The sequence below is a fragment of the Lemur catta genome, chromosome 1 (assembly GCF_020740605.2).
Source record: "Lemur catta isolate mLemCat1 chromosome 1, mLemCat1.pri, whole genome shotgun sequence".
In the NCBI taxonomy this organism is placed as follows: domain Eukaryota; kingdom Metazoa; phylum Chordata; class Mammalia; order Primates; family Lemuridae; genus Lemur; species Lemur catta.
Window position 1 is genome coordinate 184,924,568 of NC_059128.1, and position 20,984 is coordinate 184,945,551.

General features: G+C 37.1%; 1 protein-coding gene across 1 annotated transcript; it reads right to left on the reverse strand.

Annotated features, from left to right (window-relative positions):
• Positions 1 to 16,839: 16,839 nt before the first annotated feature.
• On the reverse strand, positions 16,840 to 20,007 carry STRIT1 (small transmembrane regulator of ion transport 1). The gene is made up of 3 exons (XM_045556287.1): positions 19,960 to 20,007; positions 17,072 to 17,167; positions 16,840 to 16,977 (listed from the first exon to the last, which is right to left on the reverse strand). Exons 1-2 carry the CDS (start codon positions 19,970 to 19,972, stop codon positions 17,076 to 17,078), a joined length of 105 nt encoding a protein of 34 aa, XP_045412243.1. The 5' UTR covers positions 19,973 to 20,007; the 3' UTR covers positions 16,840 to 16,977; positions 17,072 to 17,075.
• Positions 20,008 to 20,984: the final 977 nt, after the last annotated feature.

The window sequence follows — 20,984 nt, forward strand, 5'->3', positions numbered from 1 at the left end:
GTCCAACCTGGGCAATAGAGACGCTGTCTCAAAAAAAAAAAAAAATTGTCAGAAATATTTCTCCACAGATTGCCTTACACTGTGGCTGAACTCCTCCTCCCTTATTATGGCTTTGCCATGACAGCTGACCAGCCTAACAAATGACCACTGTCCACTGACTAGTTCTGGCCAGTTTGTGGAGACCGAATATAAGACATCTCTGTGCCCTATATTTCACTTTCTGATGTAAAGAGCCACGTTTCACCTCATTTTAATGTTAAATCTACCCCAAACTGAACATGGGACGTATGTAACATGTATGTTTATTCACTGTGCATGGATTAGGGTTGCCTCGTAAATATTCATTGGTTCTCCTATAACCTGCTGAATATGTATGTATAGCCAACTCCATCAGGCATAAATCCCAGCCTCTCCCCTTCATCTTCGAATTATATGCTTTTTATTGTGACCTAAAATAAAATCTTAAGTTCCCCAGCTGACTGGACCCCCTTTGGCCAAAAGGACCCTCCCTAAAAAACAAAAACAAAAACCCTTAAAGCTGAGTTGCAGGCCATAAAGAAAAGAGAGATCAGACATGCCTAGTTAGGCCTTAATCCTTTTGCAGCTGTTTTTTGTAACAATAAGATACAAAATTATTAACAAGCCTAAGGCCATGTAGACAAAGATTAAGCAACACCCGCAGGTCACAATTTCCTTAACAGATCACTTGAGTCTTAGTATATGTCTGCTATATGTACAGTGGCTTGTCTCTGATTAACAGACTTCCTTATCTTAACTTAAGACATTCCAAGCCTTTAGACAAAGCTTCATTTCTTTAGCCAATTGCAAATCTAAACACACCTATGACCTGTAATCCCCTGCTGCAAGATGTCCTGCTTTTCGGACCAGACCCATGTACAGCTTCCATGTATTGATTTATGACTTTACACGTAATTCCTGTCTCCCCTAAATGTGTAAAGCCAAACTGTAATCCAAGCATGGTGAGACCACTTGCTCATGCTTCCTGGGCATGGCTCTCCAGGCCGTGGTCGCAAATATTCAGCTCTTTAAATTATTTTACAGAGTTCTGGTTCTTTTCCATTGAAACTGTTTTGGCCATAGGCTCCATTTCCCAACCTGCAGTTCGTAAGCCTTTATAGGAAATAAAGCTCTCCTTTTTCCTTCCTCTCCATAAGATCTCCAGATCTTATGGTCTTTTGTTAACAATATAAATATACCCAATACCTCAGATTTACATAGGGTGACCAATCAACCTGGTTTACCCCAAAACGAGGTGTCTCTAGGTTGGTCAGACTGTTGAAGTTCAGTCTCTGCAAAGGATGCCTCACCAGCCTGGTCCTACACCCATTATCTCTGTAGTCACCAGGGAAAGGGGTGATTAAATACCAGGATATAACCACTGAGCACTGTGCCTAACCCAACCCCTATTTTATATACAGAGATTTCACATTTGAAGAGTAGATATTTTCAGCATCTTTTGAAAAATTGGAAGATCTAGTAACATTGGTCTCAAGTTCTTACTTGCCAAAAATCTGCTACAGCTGAGAAGCAGCTTCCTGCTCCAGATAGGACATTGTCTCCAAATCATCACAGTTGCCACCTGGCCAGTTTTACTCTTTCCTTCACCTGAAAAAGAGGCATTGGAGTTTGTAACACATGTGTTAGCTTAAAGATGGAATAGAGGAAGAAAAAGTGCTTTAGAAATGAATGATTCAGGTTTCAGCTCTACAGTTATTCAATTTCTTGTGTAAACTTTTAAAACTTTATCTACTTAATGTTTGAAAATGCCAGGTTATAGAGAATTTCACTGATATTAAACTATAAAGATATGCATTTTAAAACACACAGATGATTAACTTTTAATTTTATAGTTATGGTTTTTAGAAGCCCAAAGAAAATAATGTTCATTAAGCTAAAAAGAAAAAGTAGATGTCTATTTTTCAATACATCTATTTTTGAGGAAAAGAAAGAGGGGGAAATATATACTAAGCAGAAAGTCATTATCTTCTCTTGGAAAGTAAAAAAGAAACAAAAAAGCTAGAAATGTCATTTCCTTTTCTAAACTTTCATTAGATGAAAGAAAATCAGTAAGACTTGCTTTATTTACATTAACTTTTTATCCAGAAACCCAAGATTCCTACATAGTGGTGATCTTAGATCAACAAAGTATATCTTATGTTAGTTTGTCTGCCTCTTTATACTTTGATTTCTTTTCAAGTGGCAGCTGTCTTGGATTTGCTCTTGCATATATTTAACTTAGTGCTAAGTGAAATCAGATGAGGAAACAAAATCAAGTCATTGTAAAAGATCTCTTAAGCCTGAGTAGGTCTTTAAACCTTGTTATAGACCCTACTTTGGTTTTCTAAAGTCTGACTCAAAGCCAATAATTTTACCACACTATACATTTTTTCTGTTATCTACTTTGAGATTCATATTTACCTAGAAATATGTAATTCCAACAGCCATCAGAATTAAATAATAGCACTACAAATTTTCTTGATAATATATTTTGAATAGATTTCTTTAGCCTTATCGACTATATTATAAGCTGAAGGTTGTAGACAGATGATCTGTTTTATCAGACAATATTCTTTTAAATATGAATTTCAATGGATTTAAGTAGGAAGGAACCCTTTATTTGTTCACTCACTTATCACTGTTCTCTATTTTCTTACATTGATTTTACATCTCTCACCTTTGCCACCTTGCTGGTCCCAAAGGCATAATGCAAGTTTATGACTCCTGAATTATCAATGAGTATACCAACTTGGGGCTCACTACAACTAAATTAGAATGAGATTCAGAAAGAACAAAAACTATTGTCTAATATTCAATTTAAAAAGAAATTCATAGATTTCAAGAAATAGACTATGTCAAGATTTTTATTGATACGTGACCAAGCCGAGATATTTTAGGAAAAGTTAGGGAGAGGACTTGCAGATGGCATATTAGTCAGGGTTCTCCAGAGAGACATAACTAACAGGATATATAGATAGGCAGAGGAGAGGGATTTATTAGAAAGTTGGCTCACATGATTATGGATGCTGAAAAGTCCCACAACAGGCCATCTGCAAACTGGAAACCCTGCGATTCTGGTAGCCCAGCTCAGTCCAAGTCTGAAAGCCTTAGAACCAAGGGAAGCAGATGGTGTAATTCTCAGTCCAAAGCTGATGACCTGGGAACCCGGGGGCACTGGGAGGGGCAGTGCTGGTGAACATTCTGGAGTCCAAAGGCCAGAGAGCCTGGAGTTGTGATGTCCATGGGCAGAAGAAGAGTGTCCCAGCTCCAGGACAGAGAGAGAGAAAAAAAAAATCCTTTTCTCTGCCTTTTTTGTTCTATCCAGGCCCCCAGCCGACTGGATGGTGTTTGCCCACATTGAGGGCGGATCTTCCCCACTCAGTGCCCTGGCTCACGTACCAATCTCCTCTGTAAAAACCCTCACAGACGTACCTAGAAATAGTGCTGGGCCCCACCCTCAGGGTTTCTGATTCAATACACCTGGAACCCAAATATCTGCTTTCTAGCAAGTTACCAGGTAATGCTGCTATTACTTGCCCAGGGACCAAACTCTGAGACCTAGTGAAGTAAAAAATGCCCAGGGACTTTAAAAAGTTATTTTTAAAAAGGAAACTTTGTCAGATTTATTTTTCAGGACACATGCATATCAACACAGACTTTATTTCCTTTACTTTTTGCTAAATGATTAAAAGTCCTTTAGAGAGAACTTAGTGGAAGCAAAAATATCAGTAGTGAACTAGAAGTAATAAACAAGATTTGGAGTGATGTAAGGGGATGAGTTAGAAAGGTGGTGTGAGGGGTTTATAAATACAGAGTGCACTGACTTTAGAGAAACCAGTCTCTGCCTGGACAACTCCAGACGCTGACGTTGTTTGGACACTTAATTACAAAGGTGATCTATCCTACACAGATCTCTGGTCTAATTGAGGGAAAAAAACATTTTTATCAACCTGTTAGTAAAAAACAAACAAAAACCTCACCTCTGTTATGATCTTTTATCAAATGATGGGCCAAACATGAAAAAAAAAAAAGCGTAACCCATAGAGTAGCTTCGTCAAAAATTAGTCTAATTAACTGCAGCATGATTGATCATTGAGCCTTTATGTTTTCATTGTTCTTCAAGTCTTTCCTCTCCACACAATCACTAACTCAATATACCAGCTATCCCAAAGGCAGAGAAATTCTGTCAGATTTTCTAGGGCTGAATATTGAGTCAGACTTTTCCCTTAGTGTTTTCTTAGACTAAGATGATTAATCAGAATGGCTCAAATGCTTTCATTAGTTGGGATATGGTCTCCTCCTAAGAAAAGAAATTCCAGTTGATAACAGCTAAGCAAAATTACTTCAGACAATGAGTTTCAAATGCTTCTCAGTAGCTAAAGTTCTTAATGTGACATCAAAGAAAACATGGATGTGGTTTGAAAGTGTAACACGGAGTTTTGCACCACTTGACCCCGGGTCTTCTTTTCTCCAGATAAATGCGCCCCAGGGCCTTGCTTTCAGCCTTGACTTGCCTTTGCTCCTATTACCTGACATGTTCACAGGCCCCTCCACTTTTCTTTCTCAAAAGTTCTCCTTGTCACTATCTGTGGCAATAAAGTTACAAAGATTAATGAGCTGTTGCTGCTGCTACTGCTGTTGCTGTTGTTGTTTTTAAACTTTGGATTCCTGGATGAGATTCAACACTGAAATGCCCACTGATTTATTTTTTCTCTTTTCTCTAATGTGAGTATATTTACATGGGGATTTAAAAAAAGAACAGTATTCTAAAGGATTACTTTTGAGCGTATTCTTGTATCATATTTAAACCTAGAGCTGCAAGGCAATGTCTCTAAACTTGAAGTATTTTAAAATCATTACCTTCTAGATACATGCAGCAGACAATCCCCAATCAAATGCTCAGAGCTCTCACATCATCCTCACTGTACACCTGCCCTCAGTGGATATTTAATCAAGATTGGTAGGAAAATAAATAAATCATCATGAGCCTTAGTTCAAAGAGAACAAAGCTATTGAGCACCTCACACCAAACAGAGCTATTCACAGTGCTTTAAGTATGTGAAGATGTAGTCTAATCAGATTAAAAATACAAGCAATACAGATATGTGCAATGGCATATAGAAGATCTAAATCATGTCCTGTAGGAGTATCATGCTTTCTCCCTGTCTGTCAGACTTGAATACGTACCACTGTGAGACGGCATTGGCCACAGCAGAAGACTACGCAATATACATAACATAGTGACTAATAGAGCCTAGTGATCTCTAGGCTCAAAAGGGGCCTGCCTGGGTTCAGTTTCTGACACTGAAAAACTATGTGACTAGAGCCTGTTACTTAACCTCTCTGAACCCCAGATTCCTCATTTTTCAATGGACATCATAATCACACCTAGTTAAAAGGGCCATCATAAAGGTTAAATGAGATAACACATGCCAAATGCTTAAGGTGGTACCTGGCACATGCTTCAGAGCCCTGGGTCAAGAATTCGAGTTCTGCTGAGCAGGGGACCAGCTGAGCAACTTTGGGCAAGTCAGCCTCCATAAGTCTCATTTCACACATCTGGATATACTTACATTTCATAAGAAGTAAGTGAGATATTATGCAAGAAAATACTTTTGTAACTGTAATGTGCAAACTCTTTTGTAAATACACTGAAATCATTTACGATTTATACCGTGAAACTGCTAGTAGTGGTTACCTCTGAGAAAGAGAGAGTTGAAGATAGATGAAAGGAATTTGAGCTTTTTACTTCCTTCTGTATTGTTTGAAATTTTAAGGGAGAAGAGGTTCATTTATTACATATGTATCTTGTAAAGGTAGAGTCGTCTTCATATGTTGTTATTGGTGAGAAATATGCAAGAATCTAAAAAGCTGGACATCTAGGGATATTGTAGTTTTCTTTCCAAGCACTTGAGTGAATATCTCTGTATAGTACTTACAACATAAAACCCCTCAATTCACTGTCCATATCTGCAGATATAGGGAAAGGTTTAAAGTTCCGTGTTCTTTTGCTTCTTGGAGGAAGCTCACATTGGGCCAAAATTTAAAAGTTAGAAGGAGGTAGTTGTATGACTTTGGGTGTTGGGAAAGGAGGTGGGGTGTGGTAGGACCAAGAAGAGGCTCTTATCTAGAACAGAATGTGCAATTCTGGCTTAAATCCAGAAATGAAAGCAGGCAGCCCAAACATATCTGTCTAAGACCTTAAGTTCTATGATACAGAGATCCTTTGAAGTCAAGGGACTGGTAGAATATACATAATGCATAAGGAAAATTATGATAATAATGACTAAAATAATCTCTCACAATTGAGCATTTAATAAGCTCTAGACACTGTGCTAAGAGCTTCACACACTTGATGAATCTCATGAGGCTGTTTCGTTAAAGGTAATGTTTAGGGTTTTTTTTAATTTCAAAATATTAAGGGGGTACAAATGTTTTAGGTTACATGGCTTGGTTGGGTAATGCTTGAGTCCTGGCTATAAGTGTGCCCATTACCCAAATAGTGTTCATAGTACCCATTAGGTTGGGACATGCAAATTAAAACCATGATGAGATATCACCATACTCTAATTAGGATTGCATTTATTATTATAAAAAGTCCAAAAACAACAGATGCTGGTGTGGATGCAGAGAGAAAGGAACACTTATACACTGTTGGTGGGACTGCAAATTGGTATAACCTCTGTGGAAAATGGTATGGAGCTACCTCAAAGAACTAAAAGTAAACCTATACCATTCAATCCAGCAATCCCACTACTGAGTATTTACCCAAAGGAAAAGAATTCATTTTATCAAAAAGACACCTGCACTTGAATGTTCATTGCAGCACAATTCATTGCAAAGATGTGGAAACAACCCAAGTGCCCATCAATTCATGAGTGGATTAATAAAATGTGATATATGTATACCATGGAGTTCTACTCAGCTATAAAAGAGATAAATTAATAGGTATTTATTCATTTATTCATTCACTTGGCACATATCTGTTGGACATCTTCCTGTCATGCATGGTAAATGCTACATTGTCACACATCCTACACTGAAAGAACTTTCAATCTAGTTGGGAGATGTAGAGGGGAAAGGTCTCACTGAGGAGGAACAGAGAACCCTAGGTGTGTGTGTCTATGTGCATGTGGAGGTGCAGGTGGTCAGAGAAGGCTTTATCAAGATGATACTGTCTAAAAACACTGAATCTTAAAGTAGTGCTCTTCAAACTGTTGATCAATCCACTGATTTTAAAAATTAGTTGGGTGGGTTAAAACCAGCACTTTTCTAAAATGGTCACTGACCCCACTTATTTGTATCAGAGGACTCTGAGAATCCAGATATGTTGCTTGAGTAGAAGTGTGATCCAAATAGTTCTCAGCATTTCTGGGATCCAACGGGGCAGTGAACTCAAGCACACTTGCATAAGCCTGAGGAGCCTCCTGGGAGAGCTCATCTCTGCCACAAAAGGAGCCAGGCCTGACGAGCTTGGTGCAGTGATTCTGAGTTTGGTGTGGCAGGTGCCACTTGAGTCTGTCTGGCCCTGCCCTGGAAGTATGTCTGGATTCTAGGGAGAGAGTCTTGTAAGAATAAAAATTGAAAGAACTATTAATTAAGCTCTGAGGCACATGGTGGCACAGGCAACACTGCTTTAGAACCTCACAAACAACAACCTGAGCACAGACCACCACACAGGTCCAGTGAGGGCTGCAATGGGAGAGATGGAGAGTGATGGGGGAAAATCCATGGTGCCTGGGAGAAACTACTGGATCCTGCAGAGTAGTGGTGGCTAGAAGAAATATAGGTACATAGGAGGTCTGTCCAGAAAGTATCTAGCCATGTAATATGAAAAACAGAAATATTTACTGAAGAAGATACAAGAAACATTGTATGTAGGACAATGACTCCTCAGTCCTCTTCTAAGTAGGCACTTTGGGACTTCCCACAGTGCTCCCAGCGTCTCTTAACCTCACCTGTACAGGTTCAACATCCTCAGGTGTTCTCCTTGTTGCAGGCCTTCCAGAATGTGGATCGCTTTCAACAGATGCTTTCTTGACCATCTTTGAAGCATTTGTGCCACACTTTTATTTGCACTGCACTCATTGCATCATCCCTGAAAGCCTTCTGAATCATCCGAATAGTTTCTGCAGAGGATTGTTGAGGCTTAACACAAAATTTAATGCAGTTCTATTGCTGTACTCACCCAGCCATTTTGAATGTGAGGGCCACACAGTACACATGCTCACTCAACGGTGTCTAGCACCCCACTGAGCAGCGCAGTGAAATCATTGTTCACAGATGCTCATTCCAGTCCACTCTCCTTGGCTGCCAGGTTACATGGATGTTGAGGAAACTGTTCTCATTATATTAACAATGGCTTGTTACTTTCCGGACAGACCTCATATATTTATACACACACACACACACACACACACACACACACACACACACACACACACGCGCGCGCGCACACACACACACACACACGCACACACACACCAGCCTACTTAAAACCCTCCTGGGTTCTTCAGGAGAGGAGGCGGAGCCAGGAAACTTTAAATTACCATTCTTAAGGTGATCCCATTACTCCCCAGAGGCCACTGAGACCAGCAAAGTGTTGGTAGAAAGGGAAAGAGGAGAGAATAGTAAATAAAAAGACAAGAACAAAAAGCAAGAGAAAAACAAAATTGAATGAATCTGGCCGCATGCTTGAAGAGGTGATAGCATTCTGACTCCAAAGCAATCTATCCATCAGGTTGACACCATTATTGTCAACAGGCTCAAAAGCAAATTTATAGCTTTACCAAGATAATGAAAGTGTGCCCAATGTCTGTAACATCCTGATGAGATATCTATGTTTATTATACTAAGGAAATGTGTTTTCTAAGTAAAAATGCATCCTCCTCTGAGGACACCTCACAATATAGGGGTGAGATAAGATGCATAAGGTGCCCGCTTAGGGATTTTGAGCATATCAATATGCAAATCACCAAAAAACCTATTTCCATTGACTCTCCAATTCTGAACCAATTTTACAAAGCAGGTAACTTACAACAATGAAAAGCGGTTTCTCCTTGACCCTATTTCCTTCAGCATCAGGATTCCAATCAATATCCTATTTCCTTTAATATTCATAGGCATAAGTTCCAAAAAAAGAACTTTGTCAGATACACATCTGTGTCATTTGGAATTTTAAATTTATAAGGGCCTGTCTGCCCAGCCCAAGAAAATGACTGAAAATGGGCTTAAATCTAGGATAATTAACAAAGCCCTAAACCCTGGAATAGTCCTGCCCTTCCAAGAAAACCACAGGTCTTCATTCAGATAATTCGTTCAGATAATTTAATATGAAATTGCATACCCATCTCACTTTTGCAAACCAAGAATCACTTTCAAAAGAGAGTGGAATTAAAGTAAAATGTTCATTCTTCTCTTTCTCTGGAAAATTATCAAATCAAAATATTATTCTTCTGCTTTTGGTGTTATTTTCTTTCCTCTAAAGGAATCTTAGGCTAATGTATATTTATGTATTAAGCCTAACTCCTCTGCCTGTCCAAAATAGAAAAGAAAGAAAAAGAGGGAGGGGGTGTTTGAAAACTGCAGTAAGCAAAAATATGAGTTTTGAGTACATCCTCACAAAATAAAAGAGAAATTAAGATTTATTTTATTACAAGTTCTATGGATAGATTTTCCTTGAAAATGTTACTTCTGTTTGTGCACAGGGATCTCTCCTCTAGGATTCTATCCTCTAGGGAATTTTCTCACTTCTACCAGGCTTGGTAGCTCATGAGGAGTTTCATTAGACATTTCAAAACTCATTGGAATTTATCTCTTTCCCCCGGCACAGAGAGGAATAAAAAACTTTCTTCCAGAGGATTTTATATTTTATGTTCTAATACAGGGGTAGAGAAAGTAATATTTCTCAGCTCTAACGTGTGGTATATGTTTTGGGGTGGGGGGAGCATAACCTGGGAAGCTTTTTAACCATGGGCATCAATGCAATCAAAAAATTTTAAGGAACAGTTAACTCATTATAATCATCTTCTCAAATAATCATATCTGCACTTTGATGGAATGTAAGCTAAATATTTTGGAAAACATATAAGCTATTATGCCTTGTAAGGTCTATATGCAATCACCTACCTAAACCTATTGCTCAAAGAATACTAATCATTTCTTTGAAAATTCCAATCCATATTAAATTGCCCCCAACAACATCTTTAGTGTTTAGAGCTAGAACATTAACATTGTGTATTCAAGAATATTGTAAGAAGAAAATGAATTAATCACCCATTTGACAGATATTTATTAGCTGCTGATTTTGAACTATATTCTATGTATGAGCCAGGAAGATGAGAAATGAATTCACTTATGAAGAGCTTAATATTTAATAGGGAAAATATTGCTGGTGTGGTAGCTCATGCCTGTATTCCCAGCTACTTGGAAGGCTGAGGCAGGAGGATCACTGGGGCTCAGGAGTGTAAGGTTGCAGTAAGCTATGATGATGCCACTGCACTCCAGCCTGGGCAACAGAGCAAGACCCTGTCTCAAAAAAAAAAAAAAAACTGTAATGGGGAAAATATGATTCACATATATGGAAATATTAGTGACAAAGTAATATTAAGTATTATCATTATAATCATATAATTATAAAACATAATATAACCTTACACAACATAATAAAGTGTTAATTTCTTCTTGCAGCAATAAACAGAAAAGCTTACCAATATAAGCTGTCATGGAGCTACATTTATAGGGGAGTAAAGTACACACATTATAAATGTGTTTTCCAAACTTCTTTGATGATAAAAATCACCTGGGGAGCTGATTGGGTTTAATAGGCCCTCTTCAGACCTACTGAAATGAAATCTCCAGAGAAGGAGCTCAAGAATTTGCATTTTTAACAAATGACTCAGTTGATTCAAATCAGGCAGGTTTAGAAAACACTGCAGTCTTCACAACAATCCCATGAAAATATTATTATTCCTGTTTCATGGTTGAGAAAGTTAAGGTTAGAGAGATTAATTAGCTACTCCAGGGACTCCCAAGTTAGGATAAAATTATCTGACTTCCAAAACTTTTGTTCTTTTCACTGTACTAAGATTCCTTTGTTCTCTTAGAAAATGATCAGGTTGGCTGTGGAAACATGGAATTAAAATACTTATTATAGAAAAATTCATTTCTATTGCTGTTTAAAAACAATGTTACAATCTGTTTTAAAGTGCTGGAGAAAAGAATATTTAGCTCTTGAAATAAGAAAAGTCTTTGTCAGAGGTAGAATGTAAAGATTTATGGGAAAGCTGAAGCTTTTTGTGTTTCAGAGAAAAGTTGAGCACACATTTGAACAAGAAATGAGATATGCTATAGCTTCAGAGAGCTAAAGAAAAGGACCAGTGCATGTGGAGAATAATACTTCAGACTAAAGAAAGGAAAGTATTCTGACAGACATAGGATATAGGTCATCACAATCTTTTGCTTTCTAGCCTTGCCTGTATAATAAACAAATTGTTGGGACCCTGAGGTGTAAGAAAGCTGACTGATGGTGCCAAGTGGTGTCAGTAGAAAGAATAGAAACATTCACTATGCCATTACGGAAATTAGTACAGAGGTTCTTCAAAAAATTAAAAATAGAACTACCATATGATCCAGCCATCCCATTACTGGATACATTTACAAAGGAAATAAAAACAGTATGCTGAAGAGATGTCTAGACTCTCATGTTAATTTCAGCATTATTTACAATAGCCAAAACATGGAATCAATGTAAGTGTCCATCAAAGGATGAATGGATAAAGAAAATGTGGTATTAATACACAATGGAATACTATTCGGCCTTAAAAAGAAGGAAATCCTGTCATTTGTGGCAACATGGGTGAACCTGGAAGACACTATGCTAAGTGAAATAGGCCAGGCACAGAAAGACAAATACCAAATCATCTCACTTAAATGTGGAATCTAAAAAAGTTGAACTCACAGAAGTAGAATGGTGGTTACAAAGGCCTTGGGGAGGAGTAGGTGGGAATTGGAGATGTTGATCAAAAGATACAAAATTTCAGTTAGACAGGAGAAATAAGTTCAGAAGATCTATTGTACAACATAGAGATTATACTTAATAACAATGTATTACATACTTGAGAATTGCTGAGAGTAGAATTTTTTTTTTGAGTCAGGGTCTTGCTATGTGGCCCAGGCTGGAGTGCCATGGTTATTCACAGGTGTGCTCATGGTACACTACAGCCCCTAACTCCTGAGCTGAAGCAACCCTCCTGCCTCAGCCTCCTGAGTAGCTGGGTCTACAGGCATGTAACACCACACCTGGCAAAAGAGTAGACTTTCAATGTTCTCACCACAAAAAAAAAAAAGTAAGCATGTGAGGACGTGGATATGTTAACTAGCATGATTTAGTCATCCAACAATTTATATATATATGTAAACATTATGTTGTATACCATAGATAGATATATACCATTTTTGTCAATTAAAAATGAATAATTACTTTTAAAAAAGAAAAATAGTCTGTAGCTAGGAATAAAGCTTAAATGTGAAGTCATGTCTTTAACTCAAAGTGAAACTAGAGACAAGCTGTGAAGAAGCCTAAAGGCTTCAGAAAGTAGGAGACACTTGAGGAGCTGCTTAACCTAGGGTGTCTTTTCCATGAATTTCAGGAGGTCAGTGAACACCTTGAAATAGTACCTACAACTATGTGTGAATATATGGTTTCTGGGAGAGTTTATAGCTTTCACACGTTTCTCATTAAAGTCTACACCACCAAAAGAGTTCAAGTGAATGGAGAAACCATCTTTTTAATTACCTCAAGTAGATTTTTTTAAAAAGTAGTTGGTCTTGAATCCCTGACAAAGCTATATAAGCAACAGATAGGTCAAAAGGATTCAAGGTAGTGATGTGTTGGTGAATGTTTAGAACCCGGCTGTTCAGTGGGAGGAAGCACTTACTGATTTCTGTGGTGCACATACTCCACCATGGCCAATTTCAAGGTACCAATGAGACACTGCCTAACTCACAAAATTCCTGAAAATGTTATCAATCAGTTGTCACAAGCTTGTAGGAATTAACTCCAGCAGACCTCTGATTCAAGATGAGTTCAGGTTTTTTTTTTTTTTCAGGTCTGGAGAAAACTAAAATTAGGTCAAGTCATCAATGAAAATAGTGGAGCCTAATTTTGTATACATTTTTGTTTAAATTTTATAAATAATTGCTTTAAATAGAATATTTTTAAGAAGGCTTTTTGAAACATTTAACCAAGTTTAAAAGATAAGAATCAATGAGCACAGCAAAGTCTTTCTCTAACTTTTTGATAAGAGCATTGATTTCTGTTGAAAATTAATTGAATGGAAGAGGGTACTAAAGTTATGAGGAAAAACCCAGATCCCTTCTAGAGCAATGGTTCTCAAAATACAAATCCTCGGGCAGCAGCATCAGTATCACCTGAAAATGTATTAAAAATTAAGTTCACTTACGGGCTCCCACCCCAGATCTCCTGAATCAGAAACTCCAAGCATGAGGCCCAGCAATCGGCGTTTTAACATGTCCTTCAGGGGACGCTGATGTGCACTAAAGTCTACGGATGATTTCTGTAAAGCAATGGTTCTTAAATTTCTGTGTCCACAGGAATCCCTGGAGGAATTTGTTAAAATGCAGACCTGGCCCCTGTTCACACCTGCTGCATCAGAATCTCTAGGGATGAGGTTCAGGAACAGCACTGTTTTAACTTATGTTATTTTATTTATTTCCATTAGTTGTAGTTCTCAACATGGAGTCATTAGCAGGAAAAAAGAAACAAACTTCTTATAAAAATGTTTAACTATCCACAAAGGCAGAACAAAGAGTATAATAAATCCTAATGAAATCATCACTTAGCTTAAATAAAAATCAACATTTGCCTATCTTTTTTAATATCCCCCACTTTATTTTTTAGTTTGTTTTCTATGGGAGTATTTTAAGGCAGTATTTTAAGGCAAGGACATCCTGCCATGTGACCAGCAAATATTTTGATATGTATCTCTAGTAGATAAGAGCCTTTTCTTTTTCACTGCCAATTGTCATTGTTATAATATCTTAGTCCATTTTGTGTTGCTATAAAGGAATCCCCGAGGCTGGGTAATTTATAAAGAAAAGAGGTTTATTTAGCTCATGGTTCTCCTGGATATGCAAGAATCTTTGCACCGGCGACTGCTCAGCTGTTGTGCTGAGTCAAAACAGGGTGGAAAAGGCCAAAGGGGAAAGTGGGCATATGTGTAGAGGGACCAACCCCAAGGGGCATCTTGGTTGTATAACACCTACCCTCCAAAAAACTAATCCATTACCCCAGAGCCAATTCAGTTTCGAGAGAGTGAGAACTCACTCACCAACCACGCCATTCATGAGGGATCTGCCCCATAACCCAAACACCTCCCACTAGGCCCCACCTCCAACTCCACCACACTGAGATTAAATTTCAACATGAGACCTGGCAGGGACAAACAAACCATAACCAAACCATAGCACATGTGAACAAATTAATAACAATTCCTTAATATCTTTATCACTAAAATACAAAAACATGTCTTTTTTTTTTGTAGTTAAGCCATACATTGTATTTGTTTGCAGTCCTTTTAAGTCTTTTTTATTCTGTAATAGTTTCACCTTCCCCACTTCACTTCTTAATGCTAGTTACTTCTTGGAAAAACCAGGTCATGTGTCCTTTATAATTTTCCACACTCTAGACTTGGCTGAATGTATCCTCATGATTTTGTTTAGAGTAGCCTGGTAGATTGACCAGAAACTTGTTCCACTTCAAATTGACTTGTTTTGGCAAGAATACTGTAGAGGTTGCACTGTGTACTTTCTACTGTACCCTATCAGGAGGCACTCAATCTCCAGTCATAACACTTTGTCATGTTAAATTGATCAATGGGTGTAGGTGTCCTTGGAATAATTAATTCAGTATAAAATTATAAATTATATTGTACATTTCCTGTGCCAGGCGAGGGCAGGGATCCCTGCCTCCTTTGAATGGAGACTGGTACTTAAAGACCACAATGACAATGTGAGGATTCCCATTCCTGCTAGACTTTCTCAGTGGGCAGAGCTAGGATGGACATCTTTTAGAAGAAGGGAAACAAATAATTAGTTTATACTGATATTTGCAATTCTAACTTAAGATCACCTGGTATTTATTTGACTTTTATGCTGACGATATGAATTTCAAAACCAACAGTATCAATACCTTTACTGCTAACAAAAAGACTACTGAATGTGTTTAAAATTTTTATCCCGTAGGAGATTTACAGTTAAATCTACTGTGGGTTTTTTTGTTTGTTTGTTTGTTTTTGTTTTTTTTTTTTTGAGATAGAGTCTCGCTCTGTTGCCTGGGCTAAAGTGCCATGGTGTCAGCCTAGCTCACAGCAACCTCAAATTCCTGGGCTCGAGCAATCCTCCTGCCTCAGCCTCCCGAGTAGCTGGGACTACAGGCATGTGCCACCATGCCTGGCTAATTTTTTCTATATATGTATTTTTTAGCTGTCCATATAATTTCTTTCTATTTTTAGTAGAGACAGGCTCTCGCTCTTGCTCAGGCTGGTCTTGAACTCCTGAGCTCAAACAATCCGCTCGCCTCGGCCTCCCAGAGTGCTAGGATTACAGGCATGAGCCACCATGCCCGGCTAATTTTTTCTATATATATATTTTTAGCTGTCCATATAATTTCTTTCTATTTTTAGTAGAGACAGGCTCTCGCTCTTGCTCAGGCTGGTCTCAAACTCCCAAGCTCAAACAATCCAACCGCCTTGGCTTCCCAGAGTGCTAGGATTACAGGCATGAGCCACTGCGCCCGGCCTACTGTGTTTTAAAGTTACTTGAAATATTTCTTTTCTTTCTATGGTTATGCCACCAACCTGATATACTATAAGATTTGTTTTTTTTTTTTTTTTTATATTTGGAGTGGTTTACTTTTTTCTTGTTAATTTATAAAATATTTACATGATTCCAAAAATGAAAACTATAAAACAAGTTACATTCAGAGATATCTAGCCTCCATTTGCATCTCTTCAGTTTTAATATTTTAATTAAGTAAATATGTGTACATAATGGAACAGCCTCTCCTTTTCTTACAAAAAAAGCAGCATACATTGTTCTATACTTGGCTTTTTCACTTAACACTTTGTCTTGGAGACCGCATCATATCAGTATAGAAAGACACTCTTTATTCCTTTTTACACCTGCATAAGTACCACATTATGTAGACATATCACAGTTTCTTCAATCAGTCCCCTATTAATGGACATTTGGCTTGTTTTCAGGTTTTTGCTGTAACAAGTTATGCCGGAATGAATGGCCTTGTGTATATGCCATTTTGTATTTTTGCCAGTGTACCTGTGGAGATTGCCATATTTTTAGAAGAGGGATAGCTGGGTCAAAAGTTAAATATATATGTCATTTTGATAGGCAGTAACTGCCAAACACCCCCCAAAAATGTCTCATTTTGAATTCTCAAAGGCAATGTGTGAGAGTGCTTGTTTCCCCACAGCCAACACATATGCTGTCAAACATCTTTATTTTTTCCCATCTTATAAGTGAGCAATGTTACCTCAGTGTAGTTTTAATTACATTTCTCTGTTATGAACAAGAGATTAAGGGCAAGTTAACATTGACATTTTGTTTCTTGCAAATTGTCTGTTCTTATCTCTAACCCATTTTCTCTATCGTGTTTTTAAGGGAGGTTTTAGGGAGGGGCAAATTGTTTTCTAACGTAATTAGAAAAAATAATGTAATTTTTCTATATTTCTTTTTTGTGCCTCAGAAGTTCAAATGAGTTCCTGGAGAAATTATTTTCAACATCAAGTTGCTAGTTTATAATCCAAGTTTATAAAGTGATGTCAAACATTGCAGTTATTTAACATGAGACACATTTAATAAGCAGTCATGTTCATGTTTTTCTTAATTCTTCTAAATGATGTCAATCTGATGTCTTCTTGCCTGAATGACAAAATGTTCCATTAGTAAAATGGAAAAGATTATTTCTGGAGTAATTTATACTATGAACAAGCATATTCAATTATTAAATCCTTACCTTTCTACGAGAAGACAACATAAACCATTACGATGCAGCCCACGATCCAGCCAATCAGGAGAAGAATAGGAACCAGAAGGTGTGAAAATGTAGACACTGCTTAAAAGTAAACAAAAGAAAACAGATTAGGTAGATCATTTTGGTATTAAATTTTATGAGTCAAGAGGATAAGAGGAATCTGATGATATCAAATATATATATTTTTTTCTTTAGTCATACCCATACATAATTTTTTTTCTTTTCTACACAGGATACTTGTGACTAAGTCATGATCCCCAGGTGATGGAATAGAAGACCTGGGTTCAAACCAGTTATGTGACCTTGAGCAATTCTGAACTGAACTTCCCCATTTGTAAAGTATGGATAATGAAACTTATGATATCTACCTCCTGGAGTTGTTCTGAGGATCAAATGATATACCATATATGCAAAGCTTTGTAATCTCCAACCACCATGTGTCTGTAGTGTATACAGAACACATTCATGCACTTGTGCAATAGCACATAGAACAGCTGTTTACATAAAAACAATCTAATATAACTCTGGGGTAATTCCTACTAAATAATCATAACATAGGGAAAGGTGTTGAGAATTTTTCTTGGCCTCAATAGCTGACTTTAATCTTAAACATCACAGGAAAAGGAAAGCATCATACCTTATGTAATGATTCTTGACTCAAGAAAGAGATTCTATTTTTTATTATGGTTCAATATAACAACCAGTACTGAACCAGAATCTAAGAGCAGTAATAATCCAACACACATATAAATGACATTTGCATACATAATTCCGCCTGTGCCTCTTATTTGTACTTACTTGTAAAAAGCAATTTATAAAAGTGCCTTTTTAAAATATTCACTGCACCTCAACCTTGTTCTTTCAAGCAAGCATGCACACACACACACACACACACACACACACACATCCACACATACATCACACAGAATGATTTAGAACCAACACAGAGACATTGTATAGAATTAATGTCCCTGTGTTAAAGGCTCAGATATATTCTTAATTGAAAGCACAGTTAGATCTTATGTCATTAGCTAACAAAGAAAAAGAAAGCATATTCCTAACAATTGCACCCCTATTACAATTTCCATCATTTTAATACGTGAAATTTTTAAAACACTATTAAAATAAAATCATCAGGAGAGGAGACACTTCTAAAATTAGAAGACACTCTTATAAATCAAACTTTCTGAAGTTGAAATGAATCTTAATATTTTAACTCTATTTTCCAAAAGTGCTGGAGTCTCTTTTTTTTTAATTTCAGCATATTATGGGAGTACAAAAGTTTAGGTTACGTATATTGCCCTTGCCCCCCCACCAAGTCAGAGCTTTGAGCGTGTCCATCCCCTAGACGGTGCGCATCGCACTCATTATGTATGTACACACCCATCCCCTCCCCCACCCACATCTGCCCAACACCCGATTAATGTTATTCCTAATTGTGACAGAGGTGAAAACTACAAAACATGGAGTCTCTCTTAACTGACAGATTCAACAGCCTTTCCTTGCTTCTCCATCTCTTCGTGACCTTGAATAGGCATTAACAACTAAATGAAAAACCTTCTTCTTTACCTGCCATGTGATATTGCTTTAAGGATGAGAAAACATTATGAGATGCCTTTTACTTTCATTTGGACAAAAGCCTTTTTATGAATTAAGGTGCCATTACAGTGGAAGTACAAAACAGTAATTTTTAAACTGTTCATGTATGTGGCTTAGTATTTTTCCTAATTTCAAAGAATTTGAAAATTAATATTGATATTTTAAGCAAGCATTTGTAAATATTTTATACATGCAAATTTTAATAAAGTGTAACATAAGCATGTTTTAATAAAATTTACATGTAATAAAGCCCTAAAAGGCAACATGCTATTATTTACTATTCCTTGCAAAACAGTACAACTTACTGTGCATTTTACCACTCAAAGTATACATGCATTGATGTTTTTTTAACACTAATATTTTGAATTTTACCACAACCTGTGGCATTGTTTTGAAATAGGAATACATAGGAACACAACATACTTTGTATATGTCACTTATATTACTAGCACAACTAAGAACAAAACCTCTCTTTAAACATGAAGAGTAATTTCAAAATGCTTCTCTCTTGTTTAGTTCTGAGCATACCAAAGTAGTTACAGCTGGAAGTGTTCTTAAGGAAACTGCACTCTGTGACAAGACTGTCTGGGTTCAAGACCTGGTGCCACCACTCCCTAGTGATCGTGGACAAGTTGTTAAACTTGTATGTCTCAGTTTTCTTATCTGAAAAATGGGGATGATGATAATATTCATATCTCATGAAGTTGTCAGGATTAAAAGCAAAAATTCCTGTAAATATTTAAAAACTGTTTCTTAGACAGTATATATCCAACCAGCTCTGTCATATAAGTCAATTACTTTATATAAATATAAAAATAACTAAAAACCAGAAAAATGTTATATATGGAGCATACTAAAGATGACTAAACCCAATATGCTCATTTTACAGTCATTAAACAGGCTCAGAGGGGTAGAGAGACTTCTCCAAACTCACATGGCCATTTAGTAGCAGATCTGACACAGAACTCAACTGTCCAGCACACTCCAACACAACACTGGAGAATAACTGATTTCTAACTGACCTTTCAAATTAAGCACAAACAAAATTAAGCTCTTTTGTTTGATTAATCCTTTCAAAATTATTCATAACCTATAAGCATGGTCCATAAATTACATATCTAATGTATTTTTTGCAGCCACACTAACATATATCGCTAATGATCCTTTAGCAGAGATACCACAATCTTCAGAATGACTGGAAACACCAAGAAACATAAATAAACCAGTCTGGAAGCCATTTTTCCAAGAGAATTTGATGCCTTAAATCTTACCTTTTTCAGCCATTATTCCTGTTCTTGGGTGGCTTGGTCAGAGCCACGCTTACCTCTTCCTTATTGTTACCCAGTCTCTTTGAACTTTAAATAGAGAGCTATCTGAAGAGTGTGGCAGCTGCCCCTCCCCTGGCTGCCAATTGTCTGCAGAGTGATGTAAGTCATTGGAAAGCAGAACTCCTCTGGCTCTTCTTTAACCTGTTATTATGAAGGAAACAAGGGGCTACGTGACCTAAACAATTAACTAAGTTGAGTTACCCTAATGCAGAGCTATGCAGATTTTTAATACACATAATGCTTTCAGGTGACATGAAGAAAATGTTCAGTAAAAGGGGTGTACAGAGAAAAAAATAATATTGCAACTAGACAAGTTCTATCAAGGAGGGAGGGTGATATATTGGAAAGATAGGACTTTGGTGTTGGAGAGACCTGGGTTCAAATTCCAACTCTACTATTTCTGCAATGAAAGCCAAGTTGCTTAACCTGGGTATCAGCTTCTTTAATTTTAAAATGAGTATAATAATTCTTAGCCATGGGAGTTGCATAAAGATGAAATGAAAAGTTATGTGAAATAGAGACAGTTCTTTATTACACTACAAATGCAAAAGATAAAATATATGAAATGGTGCCCCTTCCTTTGAACTATTCTAAAAACAGAAAATGTTATTATAAATGTACTAAAGACTAAAACAATAAAGATTCTGTGGCATGGCCTAGAATTTTCAGAGAGCATTCATAAGCTTGTTGTTGTTATTAGCAATGTATAAAAATAGGACATTTCGTTTTTCAAAGTCCAACCTGGTTTATGTAACATGACCTAGACTATTGTCTAGAATAGATTCTCATTGGGATAACTTGAATTTCAGAGTCTGGATGGAAAAGTTTTTCAAAGTGACCCTGCGACCAACTTCAAAAAAAAAATCCAACATAAGATTAAGGGAGTCTACCTCTAAAGATAGGTCTTGGCTGATTAAATCCATCTCTACAGAGGTCCAAGAGTGAAGTTTTCCTGCAAATGACCATGT